Source organism: Aulostomus chinensis, chromosome 15, assembly GCF_037954235.1.
Source record: "Aulostomus chinensis isolate RoL2024-O1b breed Wild chromosome 15, RoL_Achi_v1.0, whole genome shotgun sequence".
Lineage (NCBI taxonomy): Eukaryota > Metazoa > Chordata > Actinopteri > Syngnathiformes > Aulostomidae > Aulostomus > Aulostomus chinensis.
This window is the reverse complement of record NC_141334.1, coordinates 5,094,018-5,113,108: the sequence shown is the minus strand read 5'-3', so window position 1 is coordinate 5,113,108 and position 19,091 is coordinate 5,094,018. Positions and strand designations below refer to the sequence as shown.

At 42.4% G+C, this 19,091-nt stretch overlaps 1 protein-coding gene across 1 annotated transcript; it reads left to right on the top strand.

Moving 5' to 3' along the window:
* Nucleotides 1-1,104: 1,104 nt before the first annotated feature.
* On the top strand, nucleotides 1,105-18,716 carry trim37 (tripartite motif containing 37). Its single transcript, XM_086226241.1, has 25 exons — nucleotides 1,105-1,247; nucleotides 1,811-1,890; nucleotides 2,312-2,413; nucleotides 2,694-2,734; nucleotides 3,565-3,681; nucleotides 4,199-4,286; nucleotides 4,522-4,644; nucleotides 5,319-5,442; nucleotides 6,190-6,257; nucleotides 6,752-6,876; nucleotides 7,297-7,347; nucleotides 7,834-7,915; nucleotides 8,315-8,391; nucleotides 8,811-8,990; nucleotides 9,084-9,198; nucleotides 9,308-9,499; nucleotides 9,834-9,967; nucleotides 10,401-10,483; nucleotides 11,678-11,905; nucleotides 12,385-12,693; nucleotides 13,139-13,288; nucleotides 13,896-14,091; nucleotides 14,166-14,257; nucleotides 14,754-14,864; nucleotides 15,664-18,716. Exons 2-25 carry the CDS (start codon nucleotides 1,870-1,872, stop codon nucleotides 15,708-15,710), a joined length of 2,856 nt encoding a protein of 951 aa, XP_086082367.1. The 5' UTR covers nucleotides 1,105-1,247; nucleotides 1,811-1,869; the 3' UTR covers nucleotides 15,711-18,716.
* The last annotated feature ends 375 nt before the right edge of the window (nucleotides 18,717-19,091 follow it).

Sequence of the window (19,091 nt, the reverse complement as noted above, 5' to 3'; positions counted from 1 at the left end):
AGTCATCAGTAAACTAATTGAATAATAGACTGCTTATTGTCACCTCGGCGGTTTATCCAGAGTTTGCTTTATTCTACATTTTAAGAAAACGTCAAATTTATTCGACCATATTTTTTCTTTTATTTCAAACATGTTTTTTTTTTAGTTTTTGTGAGATTGTTCATTGATGTAATTATTTTTGCCGTTCCTTGGGTTTGACATGGTTTTCCCCTTGAGTTCAAGCGCTCATCTTATTTGGAAACTTTGTCGTGCAAAGAAAACAAAACCCACCCGTATATTATAATAAATGTTGGATTGTTCAATAAAATGAAATTATACATCTTAGGTTGTGGAACTGTGTTTTTGAGCCATATCCAAACATATCTGTACATTATTTAGCAACAATAATTGTTCTCAGTTCATCTTCAAGTCTATGTGCAAGGTGAAAACACCTGATGTCTGATGACACTGTGAAATTGATGATTAACAATAAACTTGTGTGAATAATTTGTGTCATGGGTGAGCACACAATATCACTTGAAATATCATGATAAAAGCTTCTAAAATCACATTGGACCATCTGAAATCACCACAACCTTACAGAAACACAGTGTCGATTAATAACTGGTTCCTCATTGAAAACGGCCTCATTGCAAAACACCATTGTTCATAACAGCATTGAAAGATACCCACCTTAACTACAGTACACTTACCAAATCTTTGTCCTACAGCAATATTTTCTCACTAGTTTTAAAAAAAGAAGTTAAAGAACAAACGTGGCAAAAAATAAAATAAATAAATACGATAAATACAAAACAGTGTTATGTGCCAAAAAGCTGACAAAGTTAGGTGATTTGTTTGAAAAACAAATTTAAAAAAATGAAATTTAAGTTTCAATTTATGACCGATGATGATGTTTTTTGCGGTCCATTGCGCAAAACACTCCAACCACACGGTGGCAGTAGTGCTTCTCAAGCGGCGCGACAAACGGTAAACAGTAGAAACTCCAGCGAAGAAGAAAATGGAGCATTCTGATTGGTGGTTGCTCGGGAGGACAGACATCCCTGCTACCGCTTCATCTTCGATTCAGAGTAAAAACAGCCATTAATGTCCTCGGATTGAAGCTCCTGAATTCGGATATTATTTTTTGGGGGGGGAGGGGGTGGGAGTTATTAGTGGCAGTTAAAGCAGCGGAGTCGACGCTGGTTTAGACTAAATAATGTAGTTCAATGCTCTTTAAACGTTGGTTTATCAGGTAACTGACGAAGGTGAGTTATCCTTGCTAACACCAGCAAGCTAGCTGGCCTCTCATCTCCACAAACGTTATCTATTTATTCCGGCTTCTTGTGTTTCTAATATATGCTAGTAGACACTGTCGTTGCTCTTCTAGCCAAGTATGTTATGGTTATTTAGACATATAAAGTGCTAGCGTTAGTGCTGGAAGTGGGCCTTTGAATTCGATTGACCTCACATTCTTGTGATTAAATCTGTCATTCTGCTCTCGTTCGTCCATATCTGTTCCTTTTTTCCTGTAGGGACGAACTTCTCGTTCGTGTATTTTTTTTTTTTCAAAAAGAAAGTCATTCGCACTGAATTTGATAATGCAAAATAATACTAGTACTCATATGATGGATATTGAAAATCATTGCTAGTTGAATACATTGCTATAAATGACTTAAACAATTCTACGTGGCATGTTAAACTGGAGTAGGTTAGAGACATTCTCTGGTTAATTGCAGAAAGTTATAGAAAAAGAATTGAATAGCCCAGCCCTTTAGTGCATTTTGGAATGCGTGTACTTATGTTTGGGGGTTTGTCTTTTTTTCTTTAGACTACTGGCCACAATTTCTTTTATTTCATTCCTGACATCAAGAGCTCAAACTGGCTGAGATGGACGAGCAAAGCGTTGAGGTAAGTATCACACACGTCCCACTGCACAGCTGGAGGTCAACCCTGTTGATATGAGAGGTGCTAGAAGCATAAACGCACTTCATCAACAACAGTTTAAATTTGTTGAACCTTCCTCCAGTCTGAATTCACCTTGTGTGAGCTTTTGCAGATCGCTGATTTCTGCTCTGTTGTATCATTTGCTTGTGTCCAAAAATATCACTACCAACTTTATTTTGATAAATACAGCATATATTTCTTTGGTTTCATTTTGTGTTCAGTCAGGTGCACTTTTACAATCAACATGAACCAGTACAACAGCTCTGTTTTGAACCTGCTGACCTCTGTGAAACCTGAGATGTTAAATTTTTTTAGCCGTTTTTTTTTTTTTTCTGGAGGGCGTTTACTGAGCTGATATCCATGTCTCTCCTCTGTCACTGTGCAGAGCATCGCCGAGGTGTTTCGCTGTTTCATCTGCATGGAGAAACTGAGGGATGCTCGTCTCTGTCCACACTGCTCCAAACTCTGCTGCTTCAGCTGCATACGAGTACGTCTGTTAATCCAACTCGAGACCAGAGCGTTTTCTCCTTGCAACCCTCATTCCTTGCATTATGATACAAAATAATAGTGTGTTGATTTCCTGCATTTAATAGTCAGTTCTGAGGGAACAGGCCAGATGTTAGCTTATTTTTGCAAGTTAAACTTGTAGTTTCATCATCTCCGTGTCCATTGAGACAGAGTATAAAGCTTTATCAGGCATCAAGGTGTCTTTGCACTGATTTCATTTAGATGCAATTTTCACTGAACTGGAGTCTTTTATTTGACAGCGATGGTTAACAGAGCAGAGAGCCCAGTGTCCACACTGCCGGTAAGTCCCTGCTCCTCTCAGGGAGCTGTCCTTTTAGTCTGTCAATGTTCAAATGGATGAATATGTCAAATTAGTTTTTTATAGCTGTTTATATTTGTTACATCAGCTTCAGTTCACTCTGGTGAGATTAAATATTTCATCACCATTTTAATTTTGTTTGTAGGAATTTGCTTTGACTTCACAGAAGTAAAAACTAGAAACCTTGGGACATGATCACGCTGAGGACAAAACACAAGAGATAAGCCATAAACAATAGGAGCGCAGCCAAAGCTTTTGATGATGCTGCCACTACAGTGCCCTTTGGCAGAGAAAAATACCACTTAAGCTGGTGTTACAGGATGCAAACCACCTCTGAATAAAGTGTAATTTCAGCACCTGGCTGCCCATCTCCCACTTGTATATTCTTAAATAATAAAATTTTGAGATATGGAAATCTCCTCCTCCTGTGACCATACACTGTTTACGTTTGTGAGGTTTTCCTGTGCAGCTTTTATCACTTCAATCCCGACCAGTATCAGATTGACCTTTGGTACGTGTGTCTAATTGCTGAGGATGATATTGAACAACCTTAAATCTCCCACATGACCAGAGCAATGCTGTTGCACACAGAATTGTTTATTTTTCGTTTGCGATACGACAAATTAGCCAGTTGAATTCTTCTAACCAGATTCCCTTCCCAGCGGTTTGTTTTCATGTGGAATATTCACTTCTGATACTTAAACACAGACTAGAATGTTTAAAATGGATTCACTGTTAACATTAAAGCTGTTGTGATGTTCAGAAAACCTGAAATGGTTTAATGACAGGCGTTGTTGTGTTGTGACACCCAGGGCTCCACTGCAGCTTCGGGAGCTGGTCAACTGTCGCTGGGCAGAAGAGGTCACGCAGCAGCTGGACACACTGCAACTCTGCAGCCTCACCAAGCACGAAGACAACGACAAGGACAAGTGAGCACCTCGTCACCTCCCTGTCACGTCTGTGCTTGATTAATGTGTAGAAGAACATGGAACGTTAATTACTATTATAGATTCAGACCGATGATGTCATATATCCAGAGATTATTTTCAATTTTATGGTATTAGTTGCTCACAATGTGAACCTTCTTTTTTTTAATGTGAAGATGCTCATATTGATGAGTCTGCATGTATTTAAAATTTCCGTCGACCAAACTTTGATTCCTCCTAAACTTTGTGGAGACACTAGAGCAAAGTTTAATGTGTCTATATTGAATGATGACATTTTGAATCGTGAAACAAAAAAGGAGTTTTTTTTCCATCCATCCATTTTCTTCCTCTTATCCTGTTAAGGGTCGCGCGCGTGCGGGGGGGGGGGGGGGGGGCTGGAGCCTATCCCAGCAGCTTTCGAGCGAGAGGCGGGGTTCACCCTGGACAGGTCACCAGTCCATCACAGGGCTGCTTTTTTCCTGATTGAGATTTTGTTCCAATCGTTGTTTTTCCTCTGCAGATGTGAGAACCATCATGAGAAGCTGAGTGTTTTCTGTTGGACCTGTAAGAAGTGCATCTGTCACCAGTGTGCTCTGTGGGGAGGCATGGTAACTTTCACAGTTTAAAAAAAAAAAAAAGAGAGAATTTTAACCAAGCCACTTGTTCTGAAAGGTTAATGTTACATTTGTGTTCACATAGAATAACCATGTTAGAAGTAGTTTCACTGCTGCGGATACATTCATGGTAGTTGTAGTTGTGTTGCAAAAACTGGTACAAGAATCAAGTCATTACTAAGAATGAACTCAGACTGACTGAACGTGTTCTCCTCTCCGCTGGGCTCAGCATGGCGGCCACACCTTCAAGCCTCTGGTGGAGATCTACGAGCAGCACGTCACCAAGGTGAAGGAGGAGGTCGCCAAACTTCGCCGTCGCCTCATGGAGCTTATCAGTCTGGTGCAGGAAGTGGTGAGGACTGCCCGGTGGTTCAGATCGCTGCACAAGAGACACACAAACATGTCCCACAGTACCTCACTGAAACCTTCAGCATGAAAACATTTGCTCTTCTACATTAGAATTTTAAATAGCCGTGACATTTTGCTCAGCTACAAGGAAGCAGCAAAATGTTTAGTAAATGCCCTTGTAAGAGATTTCTTTCACTCACCGTTAATATTTCATGTTGCTACTATAAGAGTCACTTTTCCATAAAGATATGCATGTAATTTTGATGAAGCAGACCTAATGTTTCTGTCACGCTTCTTATTTGGTTAATTCAGGTCTGAACTGGATCCAGGCCAAAAAAATAAAAGCAAAAACAGGCAACAAATCATGTCGTTAAATGTAGAGCGAGATATTGGATTTAGATGTAGTGAGCTGGGGAAAAAAAACTTATTGAGGAGGTTTAGGATGTATTGTATGCTGATATCCACTAGATGGCAAAGTAGTTCTCAATTGATAGCTGATGTCTGAAGTTGTAATGAGTGTATGTGTTTAGACTGTGTGGACTCACCTTCAAAATCAGCCACTACTGCATAAATTGTACCGTTTTATGATCATAAAATTTAAGCATTAAATTTTAGAGTTTGTCAAGTAGTGGTTAGGGAAAGTCACAGTAATGCCCTCTGAATGGAAACGTGTGTCAGGAGAGGAATGTGGAGGCTGTCCGGGGAGCGAAGGACGAGAGGGTGAGAGAGATACGAAACGCTGTGGAAATGATGATCGCCCGCCTGGACAACCAGCTGAAGAACAAACTCATCACCCTCATGGGTAGGACCCCACCACGCATCACTCGAACACGCCTCTGGAACACTGAACTGTGATTTACATGCCAAGATGCTTCCATTACGCGGATCAATATTTTGAAATTTTAACAGCATAAGTTTATTTTGCTCTGCCAGGCTTTAAATGAGAATGCAGTGGTTTTTAAAAGCTTCTCAAGTGGAGATAGCCTAAACTACTCTTTAGTTTGAATCAACTTAAATGTGTGGAAGACGGCAGAGCTGCAACAGTTAATTAGATAATCAATTAGTTAATTGAACTAGAGTTCTTCAGGATTTCTTTGCCAACTGTGTTTTAGCAATTTGTAACAGAAAAGAAGAGTCTTTAAGTTTTGGACTGTTGGGTGGACAACAGAAGCAATAAGAATATTTCCCTTTGACCTTGGGAAGATTGTAATGATCATTTTTCCAAATTCCTCAACATTTTATATGCTTCGTGATTTATCGTAAAAATAACTGGTGGATGAATCGATGCTGATCGTTGCAGCCCTAGAAGAGGCCCAGGCTGGTGCTACGACAAGCCTGAAGGTCGAGACAGGCAGGCGCCCTGCTGCGAACACTGAGAAGCTCCCTTTGTAGAATTCATGGCGGAGCGATGGCCAATATACATTATGAAATATTTATCCTGTCTGAGTGAATGCATGCACTCAGTGCCCACATAAACACGCAGCAGCCTCCATCAGGGCGGACGTTCAAGACAAGTGCACTGAAAATAGAAACGCTTTTCCCCCATCAGGCCAGAAGACGTCCTTGACCCAGGAGACGGAGCTGCTGGAGTCTCTCCTGCAGGAGGTGGAGCATCAGGTTGGTGGGAAGCCCTCGTTTTTTTCCCTGTACTCTATATTGTTCTTCATTCTTTAATAATTTAGATGTTTTTCTTTTAACAAATATGATTTTGAATGGGACGATAACATCACCTGCCTCCTCCATAACTGGAGCAGACACAGCGATACCTGGGATATTAACCTGTAAACCGTCTCACAAACGTAACGTTGATACGAGAGACACATTTTACTGGATCAGTCATTGCACATTAGGGTCCATATTCAGTAAGCAGCATCTGTTTATAGCAGCAGTGTCACATTTTTGACCCGGATCAGTTCAAGTGTATTATTATTAACATTTGATTAGCATGATCATTTTGGCACATATTTGTAGCCACAGCATTTCTCTGGTGTTTCTGACCGTCACAATGCAGTTCTTTTTCCCGCTGCTAATGCGAGTGTTTGCACAAGGAGGAAACTTTCCACCATCTGATAACATGAGATAAATTATGTTGCTGTTTGTGTGTTGAACAGCTTCATTCCTGTAGTAAGAGTGAACTGATCTCAAAGAGCCCAGAGATCCTGCTCATGTTCCAGCAGGTCCACCGTAAACCCATGCAGTCCTTCGTCACCACGCCGGTCCCCCCAGACTTCACCAGGTAACCTGCTCCGCTCCAGGAAAGGTCCAATTAAATTCTTGCGGCCAAACAAGGACGTGTGCCATGTTTTCATGTTCAGAGCTGCATTTTAGTGAATATCCTCATCATTGATTATTATTTTGTTGCTGAGATGGAAATTCAGAAGGAGATATTTGAGCATTATTAATAGATTAAGTTGGATTAAAAACAAAACAAAACAAAACAAAAAGATCTGATTTCAGCTTCTCGAGTGTGTCTCTTTGCTGATATTCATAGAAAACTGAATTTTTGATAATAATAACTCTGTGGCTTTGAAGTAACCAGTTGACCTTAATGTTTTATTTATGTACATTTTCAAATGTCCGGTAGCACATTTGCTACCAGTGATGTAGGAAAATGTGTGCTTTGTAACTCATCATCCAGACTCTTATGTGCTTTCAGTGAGCTGGTTCCTGCCTACGACTCCAGCACTTTTGTGTTAGTCAACTTCAGGTAAATGTATTTTTGGTCAAAGCTCCAGACGGCTCTTATCTTTACACAGCATCTTAGCTGACAGCTCTTAAGGTTGAAGCAAGTGCTTTTCCCCTGGCCCTCAAGTGTGGCTGTTTTCCAGCAAGTAGTATCTACAGCACCATTTTTAGAAAGTTGAGAAACGTTCCTTGTGAAACGATTAACAACTGTTTATATGCAATGGACAAAAGAACTATGATAAATATGGGATAAAGGAACATCTGTGGGGTCTGCAGGTTGTTGAGGATGAGGAGCTCTTTGAAGCAGTTCCACCCACCACTGACTATGTTTCAAGAGCTTTTCCCATTCTGATGAAAGTGGAGACTTGTTCCATGTTAAGGGTCTCAGCAGTGCCCCCAAGCATACTGCAATAAATACTTAATCTTCAAATAGGAATCCCATTTCATAGCAGCCCCATGTTTTGTCCACACCGTTTGATAGGACATGTTTGTGGTGATGTGTTTGTAGCACTCTGCGGCAGCGGGCTGACCCAGTCTACAGCCCTCCTCTCCAGATATCTGGGCTCTGTTGGAGACTCAAAGTCTATCCAGTGAGTTTTGAACTGATTCTGTTGTCAGTATGAGTCAATATTTTGTCAAGAAAATTCTTTTATACCCAAAGTAAGATATAAATGGACAAGATTTTTAGAGAACCAGAGCAGCAATGATTAGTTGATTAACTTTGTAACGGAGTCAACAACCCTTCCTGTTTTGACAATTTACAGTAATATTTCTTTTTTGAGAAACAGAATATGAGGAAATAATCTTTTTTTTATGTTAATATTTTGTGGTTATTCTAGTCTCCAATGATCATCAGTTAATATCTTTGGACCGTACAATTGTTACACATGGCTGGTTTTGAAGATTTGGAGAAAAATGCCAGGGTCTTCAAGTTCCAGAGCTGGCTTTGCCATCTGTGTGTTTGTAACTCTTGCTGCGTGCACTCTCAGGATGGCAATGGCGTGGTCCGTGGAAACTACCTGTCTGTGTTTCTGGAACTGTCTGCTGGACTCCCTGAAACATCAAAGTAGGTCTTCCTTTCTTAATAAGCCATGATATGAAACCTCTCCTTTGTCTTCAAGCATCAGTTTCCTCCACCAAACATTCTTTTCTGCTTCCCTGTTGATGGCGAGGCGTAAGGCGAAGCCTCTGATTTAAGATGATTTACTGCAGTTTTGGAGCAGGGATTGATGAAAGGTTATGTTAATTTAATTCAATTCTAAATCAAGTCAGTTTTGGAAAGATGAACATAAATATTTGGTTGCAATCATTCTTCAAGATGTGTACAACTCATTCAAAGCCTGGGATTGAAACAATCAACATTTACAGATTGGACCGACATGCCTGTTTTTTCAAATTTTAAAATAACAAAGAAAAAGTTGCAACGTGTCTAGATAATGTTATGAAAGACTTGCAAAATAATCCCCTAAATTTAATTTTGTGTAGGTATGAGTACCGTGTGGAGATGGTCCACCAGGCCTCCAGTGATGCTACCAAGAATATTATTCGTGAGTTTGCCTCTGACTTTGAGGTTGGAGAATGTTGGGGTTACAACCGCTTCTTCAGACTGGACCTGCTGGCTAGTGAGGGCTACCTAAACATGCAGACGGACACACTAGTTCTCCGGTAAACACAAACTCATTTACTGACGTGATAGAAAGTAGCGGTACATATGTTGTCATAGAGGATCTGAGTGTTTTTCATGCATGTGTTTCACAGCTACCAGGTTCGATCACCCACCTTCTTCCAAAAGTGCAGAGACCAGTACTGGTACATCAGCCAGCTGGAGTCAGCCCAGAGCGGCTACATCCAGCAGATAAACAACCTCAAAGAGGTGTGTGTGTGCGTGTTTGTGTGTGTGTAACTGCCTTCCATATGATTTTTCCTCACTGCTCTGACTAACTTTGCATCTCACTCTGGTACGTGTGATGTTCTGCTTTCAGAGGCTGGCCATCGAGCTGTTTCGCCGTCAGACATCACGTAGCTCCTCCCCTCCAGACATGAGGCTCGCAGCAGGAACCACTGCCTCTGAACGAGACCCTCGCTCAGTCAAGAGTGATGACGACATCCAGACCACTCTGAGCAACACTAAAAAAGGCGAAGAAGAAGAGAGGACTCAGCTTGATGACTGTAACGTAAGGGTGGTACAGACTGAAAATGTGTTGATGTTGACTGAACTGGTCCATCTCCAGCAAGTCTTCCTCACTCAGCATCTGATCATGTCTTGAATCATAGAGGAAATAAAATAGTTTAAATGAAATAAACTTCATTATCTTCAAGTCCTCAAGTCAAAGTTGCACACCTTTACTTTTATGGTTTCTTATAGTGTGTTTAGTCAAAGGAATGCCAGTTCTCTCCCATATTTCCAGTAACTCCAGTATCTGTTCTTGTAACATCCCTTGTTTGGACCTTTCACATGCTTTGAAAAAGTTGCCAGCGTGGTGTGATCAGGGTCTGTGTGTTGTTCAGGAGCTGTCTGATGGTGACCTGGAGGTGGACTGTCTAACAGAGGAGGAAGTGAACCCACTCGACGGCAGCAGCACCTCAGGGAGCTCCACGGCCACCAGCAACACCGAGGAGAATGACATAGATGAGGAAACCATGTGAGTAGAGACTGTCACATTCTCTTATGATGCGGAAGTTCCCGAAATACAATGTGGTTTTGTGCTTTTCTGAGTACCTGAGAGAAGTTTGACTCATGACACACCGATTAGTCTCTGTTTTAAGAGGTTTTTATTGCAGAGGTAAATCCCCACTTTTAGGTTTTGCTCCTGGAGAGGAAGTTGTGTCAGGTCACTTTTCTTACATTCTGAAAATGACTCATGTCCATCAAGGCAGGAGAATGTAACTACACAGGAGTATTTGCTTTTTTGTTTTCCCTGCCCTCAATTTGCGGTTTGCTAACATGTTAACACTTTTATTGCTTTTTCTAAGAACAGATGAAAAGTATAAGAACATGCCTGATGGATGAGACCCATTTTATTCCTCCGATGCAATTATGAAATACATGGCTTCGTGTTTGATCTGCTTGCGCAGGTCAGGAGAGAATGATGTTGACTTCATCGGGAACCTGGAGGCTGAGGAAGGAGAGCTTCCTGATGACTTGGATGGAGCATCTGGTATAACTTCTGCACAAATATGAAAAAAAAACATTTAAACTACACAATTGGCAAGTCTGCCCCATTTGTGTCTGAGCAGGTTTACATTGGAATCCTCATTGTCCTCTGCAAGGCAGCAGCTATTCTTTCTGGGGCCCAAAACAGCTTTACATGTGTGGCTGTGCATCATATTCATGACCGTTCCTGTCTGCAGGAGAGACCTACTTGCTTGTTAGGAGATTCCATTTCTCTGACATTTCAATTAAACCTGTTCATTAAAGTTCAGCTGTAGGCCAACAAATGAAGCTCCAGTGATGCTCTCCTTGTCCATATTACCTCAAGGATATGTGTGACATCAGTGTATCTTTGGAAGCCTGTTTTTCATCAAAAATAATATAAAAAGTATAATATTACATGTTGCCAAGTTTCAACTATAAAAAGCACCACATTCTGGCTCACTTATTATAGAATGTGACACATTTAAAAACTTTGTTCTTTTACGGATTCTGAGGTTCAGGAGACATGTAAATGATTATATCCCTGAACCAGGGTTAATTTGAGTTTCTACTAACAGTGGCCAGCAGTAATGAGTAACTATTTATTAACTAACAGACTGTTTTCATCCCCCAAAAAAATGTTAAGATGCAAATCAGATTTCAAAAACCCAATGTCACGTCTTCAGATGACTTATTTTTGTGACCAATTGCCTAGGAGAAGCAATGAATTGATACAAAGTTAGAAACATCAAATATTTATTGCACTGACTCAGTTAAAGGCCTCGTTCTCTTCTGCGTTGTGTTGGTGTTGAAAGGCATGGAGAGTATGAGTCATTGTTGCTGTGCTGGGCCCCTTGCAGGGTCCCATTATAGAAACACTTGGTGTATGTATGTGTACATGTGTGTGTGGGGGTTGCGTGTTAGATCTCGGTGGAGCTCAACAAAATTCGCAGAACAATGTGTCAAAGTGTAGTAACTTTTTTTATCATCATGTTATGTTTTGATACTATTTATAATTCCGTGTTTAAAGCTGTCAGTCTTGCAAACTCATTTATTTAATTTACTTAGTATGACCTGACCCCAGCAACCAGGTGATCAAAGTTTATTTAACAACATTTAACGAAAAGAGTACATAAAAATAAGTATGAGATTACAAACTGGAGCAATGAATAACAGTCATCAGTAGATGTGTTTGAACTAATTGAGCTTCTGTTTGCAGGTGGTTCCTGCTCCACCGCACGCTCCTTACATCGTAGTGGTGCTGCTGGACGTGGCGCCAGTGGTTGCGGCGCTGCAGCTGCTGCTGGTGTTGGCCCAGGCAGCAGCAGCCTTCTGGAGATAGACCCGGTCATCCTGATCCAGCTGCTGGATCTGAAGGAGCGCAACAGCATGGAGTCACTTTGGGGACTTCAGCCGCGGCCTCCTGTGTCCCTCCTGCACAACCAAGGTCTGTCAACACACCAGCTAAACTGAAAAACTGATCTGAGTCAGGCCCAGTGACAAATTAACATAGCTGGTTTCACCGATTAATATAAACAGAACCATGAAATTGCTTGTGTCTAGTGACCGGGACCAAACAACTGGATAATATCTTGGGAATTTATGTTGGTGTGTAGAAACTAGTCCACAGGTGGCAAAGGGACAGTGAAATCCTCCCTCGCAACACTCAAGCCAGATTCTTTGACAAGGATATCAACTGAAATAACAGTATATTCTACTTTTCTTGGGCCTGCAGACATCATTTAACATATTCTCACGAAAGGTTTCATATTCCGCCAACCTATAGATTGTGGTGAGATGAGTAATATCAAAGGCAGGGAAGACGGAGCGAGAAAACTTTAGTATCTAAATAGAGATATTTATTGAAGAGTGAGTCATGCTTAAGCAGTTTCTGTGGTCAACTAATATTCTTCTCATCTCCTCCAGCCAATCCTCCCTCCAGGAAAGAAAGAGAGCGGCGGCCTCAGGTGGTACGCCGATCTGCTCCCGACTCGGCAGTCCTGATCCGCCTCAAGGCTCAGATGGCTGAGGTCCGCAGCAAGATGTCTGATGTCAAGAGTCAAGTGCTGGAGGCTCGGGGGTCTGCAGAGCCGAGGCCTGGCCCATCGGGGGTCTTTAGTGTGGAGGAGGTGCCCTCTCACCACACTGAGTCAGAGTTGTCAGCTTGTCGTAAGCCTGGCGAGCTGGACCTGCTGGGGAGAGCAGCTGCAGCTCGGTCCAGGCCCTGCCGCCCGGGTGAGGACCACTACACTAGCAAGGCTAATAATAATGAGCTACTACTACAGCTGCAGTGGTACATCTTAACAGGGTTTTTAGCTGCTAATATTACAACATCCATCACCTTGTTGTGGCATGTTAGCTTGCTGACATTTGCTACTCACTTGTATCAAACCAAATTGTCAGTGTTTGTTGTTCATGCAGGCTCTAACGAACTAACCCTGACCCTAAACCAATTCCATCAATAGCTTAGCAGCTCAGAAAATTTCTCAGCCTCATCTCAGGGGTCTTGCATGTTAGCCTGAAAACCAGAAGCAGAAACTCCCTCAGTGAGTAGTCATACAACATTACACATGCCCAGGACTCTGGCAGGCCGACTCAATCATCCCTTTTATCTCACAACAACCATTGCGTCCAACAATCTGAGGTAATTACCACCCATTTGTTTATGTGTGTGTTTCAGGTAGGAAATCTCTGTCGTCTCTCCTGGACGGCAGCAGCTCACTAGTTGTGAAGCAGAGGAGTCCGGAGCAGATGGACAAGGACCTGAGAGGAGCGGAGGCGGCACCAGAACTCAGTCTGCACCCTAAAGATGGGCAGGGAGGTGCAGAGGGTCAGCAGATTTCCATTCTCTGAGCCCACTGGCATTGAACAGTCTCTGGGGGGCCAAGTTTCTGTCCAGTGTAGAGTAGAATATTCAGACCACAACTTGTTCTCCCACAGTTGTCAAGCTTATGTTTCTATTGAAAGCTGTGTTTATAGATTTAGTTTTCTTTTTTAGAAGGTGGTGTACATATAACATCAATTTACATAAAATTTGAATGGCAAACGCTGGGAAAGAGCTGCCTCTTCCCACTTCTAGGAAATCTGGCGCAACACCATTAGCATGCTGCTTGTTTCTGTAGGGATTTCACCAACTCTTGAGAAAATATGTTTTTAGTTCTCAAATGCTCCTAGTTTGCTTATTTTGTTTGGCGCTCAGTAAGTAATGTGCTATCAGTTTGTTGAGCTTGTTTTTGCTGGATGAAGTTGCAGCTGGCTGTGCTGGTGAATTAGCAGCATCTAACATCAAAACAATGAACTTAAAATATGCTATTATACTCGTGGTTTTAGAGCTGTGTTGCTAGCCGTAGTAACCCTGAATTGAGCTGGAGATCATCAATAGTAAATCTGGAGTATCTTTGTATCATGCGACTCTGTTTCTATCTCTGTTCCCGGAGTGCTGAAAGCTGAAGGCACCCAGAGCCCGCTCGTGTCCCTCGGCAGCTCCTTGTCCGACCAGGCTTCCACCTCCAAGCAGCAGTACTCGATGGAGCAGCAGCTGTATGGAGCCTCTGGGTCCAGGGATGACATCTTCTCTTTGGTGGGATCAAGCTACATCACTGCCGGCAAGAACTGTGGCAGTAGGACCCTTGGGTGCGACTCAGAACTACACCAGACACAACAGAAAACTTGTTTTGTTTTTACTAAGGTATGTCTTCCTACCACAGGGCAGCCATGTTGGACTGTGAACCGGAAACCCCAGGGAACTCGCATCAGTGCCTGCTGGAGGCACCGTCTCCTCAGCCACAGTCAACTGAAGGTCAGTTAACGGTCTAACTGCCACACTCAGGTGTCTTCAGTGTTTTGACACCAAAAGAAGAAATCTGTTCTGTTGAGTTCTGTTTTTGTGAGCTTTCTGATAAAATATCTGCCCAGTTAGATGAGCTCTACCACGAGTGTGATTCATTCTTTCAGGCTCAGTACGTGTTTTAGAGAGCTTTATTCTCTCTCGCTCACACACACAAGTTGGTGTTCCACTGTTTGTGAATTATTTCGACACAACCGTACACTTCATTTTTGTCTTCAGAGGTGTTGGTGGTAATGATTCAAGTATTTTGTTGTTTTAGCAATGAGGGAACAGCAAGTCTGTGGAAAATCTGGAAAACAATCCAAGTGCAGGACTTTAGTCAACTAAGGGCGATGCTGTGATAAACAAGTTCTTTTGGTTCTAAAACTACATTTTACTCCCGTTCCATCCATAATGTGGAATTGAAGAAATGTTTGCAGAGGTGTTGATTGTCTCATCCTGTTTGTAGACCAGCCGCCATCTGCCCTGGTGGCAGCTACAAGCAGTGACAGCGACACAGAGGATGAGGCTTTGCAGAGCAGCAACTCTCGCTACGACAACCAGACTCCTCCCTGCACAGGTAACACACAGTGTCCGTGTGAACCCCCCCCCCCCCCACACACACACACACACACACACATCCCACTGTGGTTTACAGTTGAAGCCTCTTCACTAGATGTCCCTCATCCTTTAGTTGTCTCAAAAATGGTGATTCCTCATGACACTGATGTGGAGGTTTGGAAGCAGTTCACATTTGACTGCTACGATACCCAGCAGTGCTTTCTTGGCACTTTACTTTGTACTTGGTAGCAAAAATGTAGTTTCAGCAGTAACAGATAAGTCAGAACTTCTCAGACAGGTATTCCTTGTGTCTGACCAGGTGGTTCCTCAGGTTAGATGAGACAACGTTGCATTTCACAAACACGATAATATGAATATGATCGTCACCTGTGTCAAGTGTCAAGAACCAACACACCCGAGGGTTTTTTTGGCCTGCCCTTAACCTGACTGTGAATGCACTCAAGGGTTGATGTCATGCGTTTTCTTCATCTTTACTTCACTTTTTCACTCAGGTGGTTTTCACTCATCAGTTTTCAGTCGCACTGACACAACGTGGTTAGTAAATGTGAAGATTTTGGTACCCAAGCTGTCCAACAAGGGACAGGTTCTATTTTGGTTCGTGCATCAATTTTAAGCCGTTATGAGCATTTTGACACCCCCCCCCCCCACACCAAAAAAACCCAACAACAACAACAAAAGCTTGTAATCAGAGAAGTTGGTTGGCAGCTGGAAAAAGATGATGACTTGAAAAGACGGCATTGATCAGACCATTTTCCACCATGGAGGTAAAGAGTTGTTTCTCCTCTTCCTTCGTCCAGGGGAGCCGCTTCTGTCTGATGACCTGAGTTTGCCTGCTGACAGGTGATCAACCCCCCCCTCGCTTTGCCTTCCTCGTGTGTCTTCCTCGGCCACACAGTGATGCAAAAAAACATCCACAGAGACCGAATCTGCACATGCTTGGTACTCAAATACTGAAAATGAAGATGATGCTTTTCCAGAAATGACATTTCCAATGGCGATGTGAATACACTCAGAAGTATACGCAAATAATAGGGTGGTAGGTCAGACGATGACCTCGTATCAGTGTCAATAACAATGTTTGTCCCTTACGAAAACAGACATATTTATTTGTTAGCGTTACTACTTCTGTTACGTTTCCTCTCCACAGTGATGACCTCAACCCACAGTTGAGGTCATCACTGTGGAGAGGAAAGCATGGCTACCATATCTGGTTTTGAATGTGTGGAGAGTTGACAACCGTAGGAACGTCAAATCATGCTCGTTTAGCAAACCCGAAGCATCGTCTTCTCCCTGGACTGCAATGTATTTAGTCACTTTAATTGATTTAATTAGCCAGTCACTCTCTCTATTTGAAACTACATCTGGAATGCTTCACCCAAAAACTGTAATCTGCCTTCTAATATCTGTCTTGGTTGTCTTGAGCTCTTGATGGAGTTTCCCCCCTGCACGACTTCTTGATGATCCAGGAAACGCAAACCACATATTTTTGGCCTGAAGCTAACGATGGCTGCCTGCCAACAAAATACAAAGTACCGAATTACACGTTTTAAAACTCCAGTATAATACATTTTATCCAGCCATATGCTCAAGAATTCTCAAACACTTTAATTTGAGCTCAAAACAAACACACTAGAATACATCTGGTGTGGCATGGCAGAGTTTGAAAATGGAATTGTTAGAATTTAATTGTAGCGTGAAGCTTTCAAACCCTCGGCCGCCCTTTCCTGAATTCTCGAATCATCAAAAAGTCATGCAGGAAGGGAAAATAAAAGCCATCAGTAATTAAAAGGCAAATGACATATTCCGTGTGAAATATCACTCTGATAAGTCTATAAGATAAGAAGTTCTACTGTATATAGCCTGTAGCTTGTCTATAAGAGCGTAGTGTTTTATAACAGCCTGCTGGTGATGTTCACGTAAGTCTGTCTGAGTTTTGACGCCCTTCATGTTCCTGTGTTCGCCACTGGTGCTAAAATGTCTTAATTCACTCCACATTCCATTTCTTTCTTCGTAGGGGAACTTTATGTGCCCAAGTAGGTTTTTCTGGTGGTTCCTATAAATGTCCTCAGTCTGTAAAACAGTCGCAGCAGCAACCCGACATCTGTCTGTGACATTTCAAAAGGCTGCAAGAACGCCGAATCACATGAATCCTAAAACTGCCGCCACGCTCACGTCTCACTCGCAGACTGTAACTTTGAAGCCGACCTCATAGGTGACTCCGAGCGTTTGCATCTGCTCAGTCGTCTCTGACCGGAGACGTAAAACTCCAGTGGGAGCTGAGACTCGACTACGTCATAAATTTCACAGTAACTTCACCCGTGTTCGCCCGTTAGGAGGCTGAGATATGAAGATGAAGTTAACATCGTTTTATTCCTCCGACTCAAATCAGCGGGAACAGTTAGTGAATTCAGTATTTAGACCTGAACTAATGCAAACAAGTTTAATCATTTCCTTACTCTACTTCCTGGCCACAAGGTGAATAAAACTATTCATTTTGTTAAGGAGTCTAAAGTATGCACAAACAGTTTTGGCGTGAAGTCACAATTGAATCTGCAAGCTGTTGATTTTGTGAAAGCCACCCAGAAGTGACGGCAGCAGACACAGACTGCTCCTCAGTTATCACTTTGTTGTCATGGTGACGGACTCTCTATCCTGCAGATGGTAAATCAACATTGAATCAAACATCCCTGATCTCCACCGATGGAGAATTTCATGTAAGTTTCATCTCCAGTTCCAGCCAGACGTCCCAGCCCAGGCGGATGCGAGGGGTCACGGTGTGATCGTGATCACCGGATGAGGTGGAGGTTGACGTCATGCGCTGTTTCAGGAGTCCGATTTTTGGCTCACATGAATGACAGTTAGACGTTTCTTCACGGCATCACTATGGCATGTTAACACGCCACCGCTACTCAGAGCTGCAAAAGTTCTTTTAAAGGGTCGCCGTACTCCTGTGAACCACCACTGCTCGGGTCCCCCTACGGAGGCTGTTGCTGCTTTATCTAGACGCGCCTTGCTTTTTAACACCTGCTATCTAAGTGAAGCAGCGTCTTTTTTGAGAGTCTCAGCAGTTTCTGAAGTTACTGGTTACTGAAATATCACTTTAAGATGCTTTGGAGGCAGAAATCTCTGAGATTGACATTTCCAAACCAGGACAAATAAAAGAACTGTCTGCGTGGTTGGATATGACTAGAAGAAAGTCAGAAATAATTTCATAGCGAAGGAAAAGTTTATCGGGTTCTTTGTTTCTGGCTGATGTACAAGATGAACTCATCTGGCTTTTCTTCATCCCACAGAACTGCAAACATGCATATCGAACGCTGCAGCAAAACACGATTAGGGGAAAACAGCGGTAGGACAGACTCGGGATGTTTTCTGCACTTTACATGTTCCTGATCCTCTCCGTTCCTCTTCATTGAGCCATATTAAATTTTGAAGGTCACCTATAGAATACAATCGTGGTACGCAGAATTTAGTTTACACTGTAAATAACACATGGAGCTTGTTGCCTAGTGATGAGTTGTATTGTTGCCAGAGAGCTGTATATGTGCCTTAAAGTGCACGGCTTCATTGGCTGCATTCAAGGAGGGCAGACGTCTCGTTGCCAACGTGTCAAGAGAGACAAATTGACAAGTAGTTGGTCTTTTTTTGTTTTGTTTTGGCAGTTTGTCCTTTGATTGTTTTACATGAACGTTATTTCTGACAGCTCACCGTTAATTTGTCTTTTTTTCTTATTTGTTGTGTCAAAAGCTGCTTGTTTTACTTCGAATGTTCCCAGAATGCACTGTACGTTGGTTGACGTGTACATTTATGTTTGTTTTTCGCGCAATAAAACGTTTTACGACCCTGGAAAGGACCTCCTCCTCGTGTCTCTTCCTCTTGTAAGGTGTAAGTGGAACGGTTGACTGTAAATATCGAGAAGCTGTATAAAATGGATCTTTTGAGCTCAGTTTTACAAGATTTAAAGGTAATTCTGGTTTATTAACGCTTGTTTTTTTGTTTTTGTTTTTGTTTTTTTGGCCAAAATAACTTGTCTGTCACTCAAAGGGTTCTCAAGTTGTCTTTTTGTCTCAAGTACCAAAATTAATTGTGAACTGTGACCCCCCCCACCCCCTGCTACTCTGGATGGACAATGTCCTCATCGTGGCGACGCCGGCGGACCGTCTGGCTTCGCAGTGATTTGACCACGAATACGGCTGACACGTTTATCACCACAGAACCGACCGTA